Source organism: Microplitis demolitor, chromosome 2 (assembly GCF_026212275.2).
Source record: "Microplitis demolitor isolate Queensland-Clemson2020A chromosome 2, iyMicDemo2.1a, whole genome shotgun sequence".
In the NCBI taxonomy this organism is placed as follows: domain Eukaryota; kingdom Metazoa; phylum Arthropoda; class Insecta; order Hymenoptera; family Braconidae; genus Microplitis; species Microplitis demolitor.
The window spans coordinates 2,310,044-2,326,138 of NC_068546.1; the positions used below are offsets into that span (position 1 = coordinate 2,310,044).

Sequence of the window (16,095 nt, forward strand, 5' to 3'; positions counted from 1 at the left end):
AAGAAAAGAATAAAAAAAAAAGAAACAAAGCTAAAAATTAAAAAAAATAATAGAATGATTTTGTTCGATTCGTCCTTGAAGTGTTTAAAATGTGTGCATGTTAATGAATGTGAGAAAATATAATTAAAAATAAAAAATAAATAAATAAAACAAGAATGAATTTAAATGCGAATGAGTGAGAAAATGATGTAATCAATATATAATTGTAAATAATTGCTGGAATTCAAATTTATTTCTATTATATTGTCATCATCGCGTATCATGTAAGCTACTTCTAATTGAATTTAAATCGAAAGAAAATAAAAAAAAACGTTATTTGTTTTTTTATAAATATATTTGAGTATATATAATTATATACAAAAAAATTAAATATGATTGCAAGAATCAATTAATAATAAATTGTAAGTTGATAATAAATAAATAAATAAAAAATTAAAAATCAACTCGAGTTCGAAACTGTCGGACTGATTTTTTTTAATTGTATTTAAAATAATATTTTTTAATTATTCCTGAAAGTAATAAGCTGATTCAATCACTTTTATGATCTTGGTTATCATGAAAGATAAGCATTCCGAGGAATTTAATGTATAAATAAAATTTTTCGGATAATAAATCTGTAATCAGTTAAATATCATTGCTGTCGATTTATATTAATTTGTTTTATTTAAAAACATATTAGACTGATTAAAAAAAATCGACTTTTTCTCGAAACCCCGATTAAATAATTGCAGGAAGGTGAAATAAGATGCCTGTTAAAAGACGAACTCTTAATATTAATATTTAGAAGTCGATTCCCGAATTTTTTTATTTCCCATTTAAATAACATGGGAAAATGAAGTTTGAGATTTTATACCTCGGCAATGACTCATTGTACAGATAAGCTCAGGATATGATTTGGTAGGGAATTGAACGCTCTACGAAAAAAAGTCTGATCATTTTTTGATAAATTCATCTGTTCGAAAGTTATTGCTTGAAGTCAAATTTCTAGTAAATTTCGAGATATTTTTACTTTTCTGGCGAAACTATCAGACTTATCACAAAATGCCATAGGATCTTTTTTGTAGACAATTTTATTTTATACAAATTATCTTTATTAAAGTTTTTTAAAATTCCGCATTGTTTTCTAGTTATTTTTATTTTAATGTCAAGCTTTTAAAAATTGTTGATTTCAAATGCTTGACATTAAAATTAAAATAACTTTATTGGTAATAATTTGTCAGAAATAAAATTCTCTACAAAAAAGATCCTATGGAATTTTGTCTTAAGTCTGATATTTTTGCCGGAAAACAAAAAAAAATCAAAATTTACTACATGTTCTAATAATTTTTGAACAGATGAATTTTTCAAAAAATGATAAGACACTTTTTTTGTAGAGCATTCAATTTCCAACGATTTCATATCCTGAGCTTAATTGTACAATGAGCCATTGCCAAGTAACAAAATTCCAAACTTAAATTTTTTTTCCCGTGTTATTTAAATGGGAAATAAAAAATTGCGATGAACGACGTCTAAATATTAACATCAAGAGCTTATCTTTTGACAGGCACCTCTCTGCAACTATTTAATAGGATGTTTCGAGAAAAAAAAAATAATATATAGTTAAAATTTTGTCCGAAAATAATAAAACAAAATAGATGTAATTTAATTTGCTTTATTAAATGGGTGTTTATTAAAACAAAATACATTACTCTATTATTATTATTGTTATTTATAATTATTATAATTCCTACATATATTATATATTTCAAATTAAATATCTTTATTAATTAGCATATTTTTTTGTATTATAAAATTGCTTCTTCCTGTATAGATAATAATTATCATTTTATTTTTTTTAAATATACTTTTTATGCTGCAGTATCAAAAAATGTTTTTATCATCGCAGCAACTTGTTCCGGTGTGTATTTAATATATTTTCCAGGATTTTTAGAAAACGGAGTATTATGATATTTACAATAAAAATTTTTGTACTGCGGTACTAATGATTGTTGCAATTCACGTCGTAGTATTTCACGCAAACGTCCATCAGGAACAGAGTATTGACGTTGATTTTTAGCAGCTTCTTCAAGTTCCCGCGAGAATCCAGCAAAACGATCCTTCAATATTTTTGCTGCTAAATCTAAAACGTCATTTTTTAAATTAATTGTTTGCATGAGTTTCGAAAATAGCATGATTAGATACAAAATACAAACCAGAATCATCTGGTGGTTGATCTAGATATGCCTTTGCTTTAGCAAAAGTAGCAGCTACGTAATTGGCCTTGTCTTTAACAAGAAAATCTTGATACGTTTGAGCTGCGGTTGATTCTGCCAACAGTAAAAGTTCCATCAAAGAACTGTTACGTAATTTATCAACGACATAGTTGTGATTGTTTAGACGAAAGAGTGCACGTAATGCTGGGTCCGAATATGATGCGTCACTTTTGCTGACTAATGCAAGATTCAATTGAGCTAATACTTTTTCTGTAAATAATTTAAAAGTTGATTTAATTATTGATTGATTTTTTTAGATATTGCAAAAAAATATGAATGCTGAATATTTTTACTTATATAAACTCCAACTAAAACACGATGAGTATTGTCAGTTTGTTTAGCACTTGATGTTGATATCGAATCGACTTCATTATTTTTTCGCAGTACAATGCCTGCAGTTTCGGCATTTTCTGATAATTGTTCAAGAAATACAAGAACGTTGCTCGTTGATTCTGCTACAGTTCCGTCTTTTGGTAATGCTGCGCCTGATTCATTTCTTACACTTTCAGCAAAATCCTCTAAAGCTTTTGCTCCCTAAAAAAAAATTTAAATAACCATTACAAATATTTATATAAATAGGGTGTTTCAAAAAATAAACATTTTTTTAAAAATTTGGCATTAAAATGAGAATAACTAGAAAACAATGCGGAATTCGAAAAAACTTTATAGATAATCATTGGTAGGAAATAAAAATGTCTACAAAAAAGGTCCTATGGTATTTTGTGATAAGTTTGATAGTTCCGTTGGAAAAGTAAAAAGTTCTCAAAATTTTAAATAAATTCGACTTCAACCTCAAGGAACGATTGAACAAATGGATTTATCAAAGAATGATAAGAGATTTTTTTTGTAGAGCATTACATTCCCTACAAAAATATGCCTGCTGTTTTTTTCTATGATGCAACGTTTGCTAGTTATGAAAATCAGAAGACGCTAAAAAAATTTTTTCCATGTTATTCTTATGGAAAATAGAAAAGTGCAATGCGGAACCTCTTAATGTTAATATTAAGAGCTATAATTTTTACAGACGTCTTTTTATATCTAAATCAAACTTTTGAACCCATTTTCCGAAAAGAAAAAAAAATTTTTTGTTATTTTTTGAAACATCCTAACATACATATGCATAAGACTGATCCGAAAAAGTCGACTATTTTTTTTTTTTTTTTTTTTTTTTTTTTTTTTCAAGGACACAATCAAAAGTTTCAGTAACATAAAAGAAGACCTGTTAAAATTTGAGCCCTTAATATTAATGTTAAGTACTCTCTGATTGCAATTTTCTATTTCCCATTTAAATAACACGGGGAAATTTTTTTGATAAATTTTAAATTTCATAACTTTTCAGCTAATTATTGTACAGGAAGATCAATACATATTGTTGTCGGAAATTGAAAGCTCTATAGAAAAGGTCTCTCATAATTTTTTGATAAATTTACTCTTTCAAAAGTTATTCAACGTCAAATTTAAATTCATGGTAAATTTCAGTATTATTTAACATTCCCGCCAAAAATATCAGTTTTACCACAAAATGTCGTAGGACTTTTTTTGTAGATCATGTTATTTTCAATAAATTATCTTTCACCGAGTTTTTGAAGTTCGGAAATGTTCTGTAATTATCTGCATTTAAATGTAAATTTCGTAAGAAAAGTCGTGTTCTGTTCATTTTTGACCAGTTTAAAAACCGAAAATGATAAATATGTTGACTAAAAATCATTTATACATTCTCTCTCGTATGCTTTGATAGTCATGCCCTTTTTTACGTTGAGTAGCACATTAATAGGATTTATTTTTGTTCAGAAAATTTTATTCAAAATTGAGTAATATGTTTATGACCAAATATTAAAAATTTATCAGAAAATCAATGAAGCATTTGTTAATTTAGTTAAAATGCCGAAAAATCGATTTTTTAAAAATTTGTCAGTTACTGGGTTTCGAAATTAGACAGCCTTAAAAATAATTAATTAAAGTAATAAAGTAATTAATTTGATACTAAAATTTTTGTTTTTTGTCATACATATCACTCTTTTGGAGGGTAATTTTTGAACAAATTAAATTTCTCTTAAAGCATTAAATAAATTCATCATTTTTGTATAAAAACAGAATCAAAAATAAAAATAATAATTCAAATCTGACTCTAAAGTCACCGTAATTTTGTAAAAGTACTTATATATTGTCACAAATATTCTAAAAGGCCGTTTCCTACAAATTTTCTAAAACATTTTTTGTAGAAAAGTATCATATACATCACAATTCCCAGGATGTATTCAAATATTACACGTAAAGTCTAATAATAAATATATTTTTAAAGAATTTAATTATCACTTCTCCCCTTTGAGTCATTGTATTCTTAAAAGATTTTCAGCGCGTTGTTAAATTGTTTAAATATTGATTACAACCTTCTAAAATATTGTTGAGAATAATTTAGTTTATTATTTACCGTAGCATTAAGAGTATTTAATATAGAGGCGAATTTAGATCTTAGAGCGTAATCACATCCTTCAACAGTTCGCTCGAGATCAGGCTTCAAATCTCCAAGGTGCTTGAGAATTGGAAAAACAACAAGTACTGCTGAAAAATCACGTCTAACAATACACCTTTTAGCACGTGCGGCAATACTTTCACCATCATGAGCTACAAGATCCATCGCATCACGTACAGTTGCTTCCAATACTTGAGGCTGTAATGGGGCTGGAATGATTCTAGCAACTAAACTTCGCTCAGCTTGCATAAGTTTATGGAGTCCAGCAGTTAATAAAAGATAGTTTTCCATTTCTTGTTCATCAGGTGCTGCATCTTCAGGTGCATAATTTAATGGTAATGGAGCAGGTTTCCTGGATGATGGAAACGCGAGTCCTATTCCTGTTGATTGCGATGCTCTCATTAGCATTTTGCTTGCTTTTTTTTCAATAGCATGCTGTAAACGACGAGATGTACGTCGACTGACTGTTTCTCCACCAGTCATTGAGTGTCTATGAGCAAATTTAGCTCTCTAGTAAAATAAAATAATATATAATTATTATATTTTTGAATAATAATTAATTACAGTCGACTATTCGTCATAAGCCTGGTCTAGGGGACGTAGGGGAAATTTTTTTAAGAATTTCCGACTTCCCACTACCGTGCGTTAAGTTTTATTCTCGACTATCCGTTATAAGCCTGTTTTATTTTAAGTAAATTTAAACGTCATATTTGTGTTTTGTTACATACGTGACTATCTCGATTTTTCTGATGCTTATAGCGCTGAAATAAATACTTATCTTTTTACATAAATGATAGTTATAATGCAAAACATTACAATGATAACGGTATTGATTACAGTAATAATGAAAATAATAATTTTATTAATAAACTTAATACTCAATAAAACTTTTCAATTGTAATAAAAGCTTTAACATGGTGGCCATATTTCTGGAAAACACGGAAATTTTAGGGAATTATAAATATACTGGAAAAATCAGGGAACTGTCAGGGAATTTCATCACAAAGCTGGAAAAATTTTGACTTTCTTTTCTTTTAACTGAAAAAATTCGATAGATTTTTTTTCTGTCAAAACTGTTCAAAAAGTGGCGCGAATGCGATCCTAATACCGTTTTGAAAAAAAATTAGTAGAAATTGATTCCAATAGCGAAAAAATGAAGCAGTTAGAATTAAACAGGCTGTTAGAAAAAAAAAGTCTTAGTAGAAACCAATTGTCAGGATCTTGAAGCTATTAACATGCGAATTGACAAGTTAAAAAACCAAAACCATTAAAAGTATACATAAGTATTGAACTAATTTAATTTAAGTTTCACTATATTTATTATTCGCGTACTTGATTAATATTTTATTAATATTCTATAAAACGTTCTTATTTATGAAATTTATTCTCGTAAAAATGAAAAAATTATTTATATTTTATTATAGAATAAGTTGTATAAATTCATAGATTTAAAATAAAAAATAAAAAATTATTAATTTGATAAATAAAAACAAATCTTTGACTATTGACAGATAATAAAATAAAGTTTCATTTAACGACAATCATCGATTATTTATTGAACTGACTTATACCATTTTATTTTGAATTAAATAAATATTTCCAATGATTTAATATTGCTACGTATGATCAGGGATTTTTTTAATTATTTTACTGGAATACCTGGAAAAGTCTGGGAATTTCAGTTTCAAAAATCTGTGGTTACAATGTTGTAACAGAAGCTTTAAATGTAATACATGATTATAATTATTAACAATAAATTATATTTTGCTTAATAATGATTGAATTATTCTCCGCAAAATGTAGTAAATTTACACCATTAATTTGTATATTTTTCCCTATTTTTATTTTATAATTTAGAGAATTTTAACGGAGGCTTATAACGGGTTCTCTAGTACAAAACTCTTTAGAGTGATTAAGTGGGAGAAACTTTTGGACTCAATAAGTCCTGATTGAGGGCAAGAGGCTTTTGACGGTCAATTGACTGCAATTAAATATTTATAAGAAAAATATTTTACCGGCATAGGACTACTAGCATGAGTACTACCACCACTGGCACTTCGTTGATGTTCTTTAAGAAGCTGTAATGACCTCAAAACAATAGCGGATCGTACAGATGAATAAATTTTTGAATGTCTTCGGTGGCCACGTTCATCCAACCAATTAGCGATTTTTACAAGATCCGCTAAAGCGTTTTCAGGTAATTGATTTAGTGATTGTGGCGCATCTTCATTACTTGTGTCTTCATCAGAACCAATTAGATCCAGCAAGATGATAGGCAGAATAGGTTTACTCTGCCTAGCTAAAATATCATGAAACTCAGAACATAACGAGTCCAATCCGACCCCAAATAATAAAGAAATATTTTCTAGTTCAACAGAACTTGGATTGTTTTTTTGAAAATATCTTTCGGCATTGTGGAGTCTATTCATAGCATCGAGGAAACCATCAAGACCACCTGGACCTGTTGGTCCACTTCTGATTGCTCCTTCAACTTCTTGACAAACTCCATAGTAACCGATAGCATGATCTAAAGCTGTTAATGTTTTTTCTATGTCTGAAAATGATAATTTATTTTATTTGAACCTGTTTTTTAAATTACCGATAAACAAAATATTATTTAATAATAAGGTTATTTAATAATAATTGTTTCATATACATTTTTATAACTATTATTTCTATTCCTCTTCATTTTTTAAATTAAATTGATAAATGCAATTTTATTTTATTTTTTTTTTTATTGTAAATAACGAGGCTACAATAATTTTACGATTAAAATTAATAAATATAAATCAATTGTAATAATTCGCTTGAATCGTAAATGCCTCTAGAGGGTTAATAAACCGTATATATGAATGTAAACTTAATTATTAATTAATTAATATACACGAGAATTGTAAACGAACACATAAATTAATCTTTATGTGAGCTCGTATTATTATTAAGTTGTTATAATAGAATTTTTATTAATTAAATAATGACTACTTATAATAATAATTATAATAAAAAAAACTATAAACAAAATATTTATTATTACCACGTTTTTATTAACTCGCTTTCATGTATGTTCGGGTTGAATTTTGTAATTGTTTTCAAAGTAATTTCTGGTGAGCTAGAGACTTGAAATTTGGAACATAGCTCAGAATTAGATGACAATACAAGAAAATGAGAAAAAAAAAATTGCGTTCAATGAACGACTTAAATTACAGCTCGAAACAATGCAACATTAACTCGCTTTCGTATTCATTTATTTGTCTGTTCGGTGCAAATTTTTATAATTAATTTAAAACTGACTTCTGGATGATTTATATTTTTAAATATAGCTCACAACTGGATGACAGATAAACGAACAGAATAAAGTGATTTTTTTGATTAGTTTTCGACAGATTATTGAATAATTGAGTGTATGAATAAAAAAAACTATAGATGACGTGTGTATAATATGCAATTATACTTAAACACTAAAAACATTCTGTTTCTGTAGAAAAAAATTTGTCGTACTTAAAAATGTACGTATACTGAATGTTTATAAGGTTCAAATGTTATTTAATTTTCAGTTAATATTATTTCTTTATTTAATTTTATATATTACAGTTGTAAAATTTCTTATAAAGTATTTAAATCCGATTATTAAATTTCACGTACAATATACCAAAAAGCAGGAAATAATTATTAAAATAAAGAATTTTTAATGTACCAGGTTTTTGAAACGGACTAAAAAGTATAAAATAATTTCTCTGAGCCTCGGGGATTTAAAACCGCATACAGATTCTGAACTTCTTATGAATAGTCCTGAAAATTTGTAATTGTGAATTTTTGATAGCCATGAAAATACCTGTAAGATTTAAAATGAAAAACGGGCAGCACATGCAACAGATAATTGATGCATTAATAGTTCAACTATCAATTTTATTGCACTGCAAATGATATGAACTGATGTGTAAGTTCTCTCATTGATAGCTCCTCTACACTTCTTACAGTTATGTATTGCATGCACCCCACGATTTTTGTTTTAAATCTTACAAGTATTTTCATAGCTATAAAAAATTCACCATCGCAAATTTTCAGGACTATCTGCAAGAAGTTCGGAATCTGTATGTGATTTTAAATCTTTACGAGGTTCAGAGAAATTATTTTATACTTTTTAGTCCTTTTTAAAAACTTGGTACATTCAAATTTTTTTTATTTCAATAATTATTTAAAATAGTACTTACTGTGCTGTTGAGCTTGGAGATTTCCAGTTTCATTGTATACTGGTAGAATAGTTCTTCTTAGTGTTGCTAATCTTTGTTCTAACGATGTTAATATTGCAACAACACCAGATGTCAATTTTCTACTTCTCTCTTCAGTATCTCGGAGTGCATCTAAAGCAGCTACTTCACTCTCTAATTTACATTCTATTTCAAATCTACGTTCAGATGTGTCATTTTTATTTAATTGCATTTTTTATTTATTTAATTTCTTTACTACTGATCCTACTGATCATTTGACACTTGTGACACCCACAACATATAAAGTGAGGTTACGTAGTATAGTAAAAAAAAATTCCATTGATAACTTGACGGGCTACTGAAAAATTTACTGAAATTTTAAGTAGTAAATAAAGTACAATATCACAATAATTGTGTCGTAATAAATTATTTTATAATAATTTATGTTGTAATTTATCATAAAACTTCGATGAATTTAATTAAAAGTTAATAAATTTATTTTTATTTTATTTAGTTTTGGCGGGACAAATTTGAATTGAAATGAAGACAGCTTACTACTGAAACTATACTACCTTATTAGTTTATTTTAAAAAAAATTTTTTGAGCAAAAAAATGATCACTGATTATTATTTGTCAAACTTAATACATTAGGACATAATGAATCGAAAATATTTTATACTTTATTATAAATTTGAATTTAGTGGCTATTTTCAAAATCGTGCTCATCCTGCTATTTTCTACTTTTAAATGCTCCCTATTTAAAAAATGAAAAATTCACTTAAAAAAAGGCCATTCGGCAGCTGAAATGGAAGGTAGATTTTTCAATTAATCGATATAAAAAGTTAGTTTTATACATACATATCTTGTGATACATGTTAGTGTATAATCATAATATGAAATATTAGACTCGTTTTTTAAGAGTGAGGGTAAAAAACGACAATAATTATTTTCGATAGAGAACTTCAGATAGTTAATTTGACATAACATTATATTACGCCGTTAAATAAAAAAAAAATATTAATTATTAATTAAAACATAAAATTCAATCTACCCGTTTCCTTGAACGGGTGGACCGACAGTTTCCCGTCAGGTGCACATTGCTAAGTAGTACTGTGCTTATAGACATTGTAGTATCAGCGCCCTTTTAATCTTAAAGTGATTGCGTTACTAATTTAATAAAAAAAAAAAAATTTTATCAATAAAGTAATAATATTCAAACAGCTAATTTTCCAAATGGATGACTTGTAGTATATTTTCAATGCTGTCTTTCAACTAACCGCGAAATATTCTAACCACATTATAATGTTTACCTTTCTCAAAGTAAACCAAGTTCATCAGTTATTAAATAAAATAAAAAAATTCTTTATTATAATTAAAAAATTAATTTGTTCGTCTTTTCAAACGGGCAAACTGTAGCAGTATGAACAACAGAATCATCCTTTGCCCATTTTTCATGAACGAGCCTTTTTTCTGGTGTTGAGTGATTTCGTCGTATTTGATTTTATAAGTCTCAATTAGTACTTTACTTGCTCTTTATCGGAATTTACACAAACTATTATCCCTACCCGGAAATTTTCAAGTATGAGATTAATTCTTTTTTTCATGGAATTAGTACTTTTTCTGTTTTCTTTATTCGAATATATATTTTAGCACCCGAAGTGTGTCACCACAAGAAACTAACAAGTGCTTCCATCTTACAGGTATTATATAACTCTTTCAATTCTACTGGTAAAAATACTATAGTGCTGGCAACACTTGAAGACCTAGTGATAAAAACTTTTATTGAATTGTTATGAGGTTCGGTATTTTATTTTATTGATAATCTTAAATTCTAATTGACAAAATATTTAATATATGTTTTTATCGTAATAAAAATTAAATTTTAAATTATATAAATAAAAAAATATTGTCTTACGTTATTTTTATGATTAACATTTAACAAAACAGAGCTCTAAGAGTTTTTAAAGTAATTATTTTGAATACAATATGTTTTAAATTTTAAAAAGTACTTTTAATTTCAAATTTTATTTTAATTGACAAATTTATTGTGATCAAACTAATTGAATATAATTGTAAAAAATGTCATTGGAAAATAATGATGTTTTTGATGATATTGAAACTCAATTACCTCAAGATCTGGAGGATGATCTTGTCCAAGAGGTGCTAAAGAGCGGTACTGATTTACGTCAATATTCACGGCAAATTGAGAAAGAATTGAAAGAAGTTGAAAATAAATCTATACAAGATTATATTAAAGAAAGTCAAAATATCGCTAATTTACACAATCAAATTGCTGATTGTGATAGTATTTTAGAGGTAAAATTAGGTTATCTATATTACTACCTTCTATTTCAAAATATTAATTATTTTATTAATTTTTAGAACATGGAATCAATGTTAATTAAATTTCAAACAGATCTAGGAAGTATAAGTTCTGAAATATTATTATTACAACGAAGATCTATTGCAATGAGTCAACAATTATCTAATCGTCAAGCAATCAGAGGTCCTTTGAGTCAATTTATTGAGGATATGACAATTTCAGAAGAATTAATAAGGTCATTATTAAGCCAATTTAATAAAAAAAAAAATTTAACACCAGATTTTTAAAACGGACTAAAAAGTAAAAAATAATTTCTCTGAGCCTCGTAAAGATTTAAAACTACATACAGATTCCGAACTTCTTACAGATAGTCCTAAAAATGGTATCAAGCGTTATTATCCCTATGACAAAATATCTCCATGAAAAAATATCTTTGGCAATCGGAGAAAGCAGTTTCTAAAAAAATAGACTGAAAAAGCAGACTTGGAAAAAAATATTGAGAAAAAAATAAACACACACAAAATCCGTGAAAATAAAGGCACAGCACGATAACAAGCATTTTTTTTTTTCGTCAAGCAATGATATTATGTTACAAATATTTACATTTAAAATATTTTGTCACGTGGTGCTACTTTGTCATAAGGATATTTTGTCATGAGGAGAATTTGTCTGGGGGTATTTTGATATAGAGATATTTCGTCCGGGGATGAAGATGCATGGAACCCTGAAAATTTATGATTGTGAATTTTTAATAGCTATGAAAATACTTGTAAGATTTAAAAAAAAAACGGACGGTGCTTGCGACAAATAATTGATGCATTAATAGTTCAACTATCAATTTTATTGCACTGCAAATGATGATATGAACTGACGTGTAAGTTCTCTTATTGATAGCTCTACAGTTATGTAATTTATGTATCCCACGTTTTTCGTTTTAAATCTTGCAAATATTTTCGTAGCTATTAAAAATTCACAATCATAAATTTTTAGGACTATCAGTAAGTTCAGAGTCTGTGGTTTTAAATCTTCTTGAGGCTCAGAGAAATTATTTTATACTTTTTAGTCCATTTTAAAAATGTAGTGTACTAAGAATTTTTTATTATTTCGATAATTATTTTCTGCTCTTTAATATTGTGTGTGTGAAATTTTGAAACTGATTTTAAATACCTTGATAAAATAATGACAGAGACATGCGACAAATTTCAGGTTTATTTTAGTTCCTTTTCACTTGATTATATCTGAAATAGAAAATCGTTATATCTACCTATCAATAATGAATCAAACTATTAAATTGTTTTTTTTTTTTTTTTTTTTTTTTTCTAGAAAGTAAAATTCAAAAGCAAGAAAAAATCATTTTTTATAAGATTTATACTTAAAAATATTAAAACAAATCAAAGCCAGATCTTTTTCAGTTAAAAATTTAAAATACGCGACTCTATTCATGGTGCTGTAGATCCTAGTTGTCGCTTTCTTTCCATCTTCACTGCATCTTCATTACACGGTATTTGTTTATCTGCCATCCAGTTGTAAGCTATATTCAAGAATATAACTAATTTAGAAGTTAGGAAAAGTTTTAAATTGATTATAAAAATTTGTTTTCTTTTTTATTTTCTTGTCTTCAAATTCTGAGCTATGTTCCAAATTTCCAGTCTCTAGCTCATCGGAAAGTTACTTTAAAATCAATTACAAAATTCCACTCGAAGAGACATACATAAAAGCGAGTTCATAACAACATTATTTAGAAAAGTTGTTTGTTATTATTAAATTGTATCTTTTATTTTATATTTATAGAGGAATAATGGAGTGTCCAGTTACGGAAAAAGATTTTTTATTGCATCTGCAGAATCTCAATCATAAAATAAATTTTATAAAAGAACAAAGTTTTAAAGACGCTAAGTCATGCTTAGATGTTAAAGATATTGTTGAAAAATTAAAAGTAAAAGCTATTAGTAAAATTCGTACTTATTTATTAGAACAAGTATATAAATTTCGTAAGCCCATGACAAATTACCAAATACCACAAAACAATATGCTTAAATATAAATTTTTTTTTGAATTTATTCTTTGCAATGAAAGAAATGTTGCTGAAGAAATTTGTAGCGAATATGTTGATACTATGAGTAAAATTTATTATTCATATTTTAAATCTTATTCTTCAAGATTAATTAAATTACAGGTAAGATATAATGTGTTATGTATTAAAAAATTTACGTTATTCAATTATTATTTTTTTTTACAATTTAGTATGAAGAAAAACCAACCAAAGATGATTTAATGGGTATTGAAGATACAGTTAATCGGGGATTATTTCATAAAGCATCATTAAAACACAAAGGAACTGTATTTTCAATTGGTAATCGAGGTGAAATCCTTAATTCCCAACTTGAAGAACCGATAATTGTTCCGCATACAGCATCGAAAATACGAGTAACTGTTAAAAATTTTTTTACTTATTTCAATTACTAATTAATTGAGTATTTTTTCAAGTCATAAATTAATTAATTTTATGATAAACAAATTACTATTTAATTTTTTTTTTTACAGTATCATTATGAAGCCTTGTTCCGGAGTGAACAGTATGCATTAGTTGATAATGCTTGTCGTGAATATCTTTTTTTATCTGAATTTTTTAAAGTACGTGGATCACAAGCAATGGATATTTTTAATCAGGTATTTAACAGACTACAATTAATTAATATATATGTTTTTTGAGATAACATTTTTATCTAGTTGGAAGACAAACAAAATTTAAGGTTTATGAAAATTGTAAATGTTTTTTTTATGAATGCGGTGATAAGATGATAGAGTAGCAGAGTCAGTTGTACACTATGAGGTGATATGGACTCCAGGTGTAAAGCCCCGCTAGGGGCCGTATTGACAATGAAAATATAATAAAAACTTTTAATATCGTAATGATACGAAAAAAATTTCTAAATTAGAGAAAATGTAAAAAATTTACTAGATAACCAGGATTTACGTTTTGGCCGCTTTATAATATTTATTAGCCATTGAAAATTTCTAACTCTTTTAGGTGATGGGAAGTACATTGAATTTGATGCAAAAAAATCTACAGTCATTCACAGAAGATTGTTATGATACAATAGCATTATTTCTGTGTTTCCATATTATTATGAGATACCAAATAATTTGTCATAAAAGAGCTGTGCCTGCTCTAGATAAATATTGGGATAATTGTACTTCCATAATTTGGCCAAGGTAAATAATAAAATATTAATTTATATTTTCTTAAAATATCAATGATTATTTTATTTAATTAATAGATTTCATCATGTATTTTCCATAAATATCCAGAGTATAAAGGCATGCGACCCTATGAAATTTAATAAAGAAACTGGACCTCATTATGTAAATATATAATTACGAAAAAAAATATGTTTTTAACGCAATAGTTATTTTATATTGAATATAATTATTGATAGGTAACAAGAAGATATGCTGAATTTAGTGCTGCAGTAGTAAGTATCAGTGAAGGGTTTCCTTGCGAAGGAGTAACTCAATTATTGGCTGAACTTCGCGAAGCTGTTCAATGTTTTCTGTTACGGATGGCTGCAATATTTCCTCTCAGAACTCAACAACTTTTATTTTTAATAAATAATTATGATCTAGTTCTTGGAGTTTTTATGGTAATCCATTAACTATAAACTATAAATATTTTACGAAATTAACAATGCAATATTATAATTTTTTTTTGTAAATTTTAGGAACGAACGCGCGATAATTGTAAAGAAGCTGAAAGTTTTAAAGAACAATTGAATGCTAAATCATCAGAATATGTTGAAGAAATATTGTCACCTCATTTCGGTGGCATTATTCAATTAGTTAAAGAATCAGAGACATTAATTGAAAAGGGCTTAACTGATGAATTGAAACGTCATGAACCACGTGCTATTGATTTGGTGCAATCATTTACAAATAATTGGAAACAATCTCTCGAACAAATAAATAATGAAATATTAAAATCATTTCCAAATTTAGTACTTGGTGGCGCACTTGTACAACGAACAATGACACAACTTGTTGAATATTATCAACGATTACATAAAATTTTACCTGCTAATATACGAACACAGTTAACAAATATTCATTTTATTATGATAGAAATAAAGAAATATAAAATTAATTATTAATTATTAGTTTAATAGATTTTAATTAAATAACTTCAGTATTTGTAAAAAAAAAAAAATTAATTATATTAGACATTACAGTAATAAATAACTTATTTTATATCTAATGAAATTCGTAATTTTTTTTTCTTGACTATCTTCCCTATTCAAGCCACGTGCTAATTATTGATGTATAATTACACCCCTTAAATGCGAAGCATGGGGCTTTAATTTTAATTACTCAAAGAATTAGTAGATTGTGTACTTATTAATGATTTTTGGAAATTTTAAAGTCTGATGAATGTGATGGTTGATTGTTTTAATTAGATGTATTTGTATATAGTTGAAAAAAGTTTATTGTCACCCTAGCGATGGAACTAACGATTTTCACTTCGTTTAATTCTATTTATCTAAAATCCTATCAAAGAAATCCATGTGGGATTTATATAATAATCCATAGGAATTAATATAAGTGTATATATTTATATAGGAATCCATACAGGAGATCATGAGTATCTGGATTCATACGGGAAATCTACATAGGAAATTTTGGGGTTTCTGGATTCCCATATAGCAACTTGAATATATGGATATCTTTGTGAGCAATTCATATAGGAATCCGGGTTTCTATATAAGTAATTTCTATAGAATTCGGGATATCTGAATTTCTATGTCTATCGTCTATTGATACTCTATTGTGGCCACACTTTTGGAA

The 16,095-nt window shown here is 26.9% G+C and overlaps 2 protein-coding genes across 2 annotated transcripts; one reads left to right on the forward strand and one right to left on the reverse strand.

The window, feature by feature from the left end:
* Positions 1–725: 725 nt before the first annotated feature.
* LOC103573524 (exocyst complex component 7) lies at positions 726–11,130 on the reverse strand. The gene is made up of 7 exons (XM_008552665.2): positions 11,062–11,130; positions 8,937–9,303; positions 6,741–7,279; positions 4,684–5,235; positions 2,546–2,786; positions 2,193–2,462; positions 726–2,119 (listed from the first exon to the last, which is right to left on the reverse strand). The coding sequence occupies exons 2-7, from the start codon at positions 9,163–9,165 to the stop codon at positions 1,848–1,850; spliced, it is 2,103 nt and encodes a 700-aa protein (XP_008550887.2). The 5' UTR covers positions 9,166–9,303; positions 11,062–11,130; the 3' UTR covers positions 726–1,847.
* On the forward strand, positions 10,909–15,460 carry LOC103573525 (vacuolar protein sorting-associated protein 52 homolog). Its single transcript, XM_053737083.1, has 9 exons — positions 10,909–11,249; positions 11,316–11,491; positions 13,048–13,432; positions 13,501–13,683; positions 13,801–13,926; positions 14,288–14,472; positions 14,538–14,622; positions 14,697–14,900; positions 14,979–15,460. Exons 1-9 carry the CDS (start codon positions 11,013–11,015, stop codon positions 15,402–15,404), a joined length of 2,007 nt encoding a protein of 668 aa, XP_053593058.1. The 5' UTR covers positions 10,909–11,012; the 3' UTR covers positions 15,405–15,460.
* The last annotated feature ends 635 nt before the right edge of the window (positions 15,461–16,095 follow it).

Coding starts and splice junctions, on each gene's coding strand:
- LOC103573524 (XM_008552665.2), bottom strand. CDS start 9,165: ATGCAATTAAATAAAAATGACACATCTGAACGTAGATTTGAAATAGAA. Junction 7,280..8,936: donor TCTCCAAGCTCAACAGCACA/GTAAGTACTATT, acceptor TATCATTTTCAG/ACATAGAAAAAACATTAACA. Junction 2,787..4,683: donor TAAATACTCTTAATGCTACG/GTAAATAATAAA, acceptor ATTTTTTTTTAG/GGAGCAAAAGCTTTAGAGGA.
- LOC103573525 (XM_053737083.1), top strand. CDS start 11,013: ATGTCATTGGAAAATAATGATGTTTTTGATGATATTGAAACTCAATTA. Junction 11,250..11,315: donor ATTGTGATAGTATTTTAGAG/GTAAAATTAGGT, acceptor ATTAATTTTTAG/AACATGGAATCAATGTTAAT. Junction 11,492..13,047: donor ATTTCAGAAGAATTAATAAG/GTCATTATTAAG, acceptor TTATATTTATAG/AGGAATAATGGAGTGTCCAG.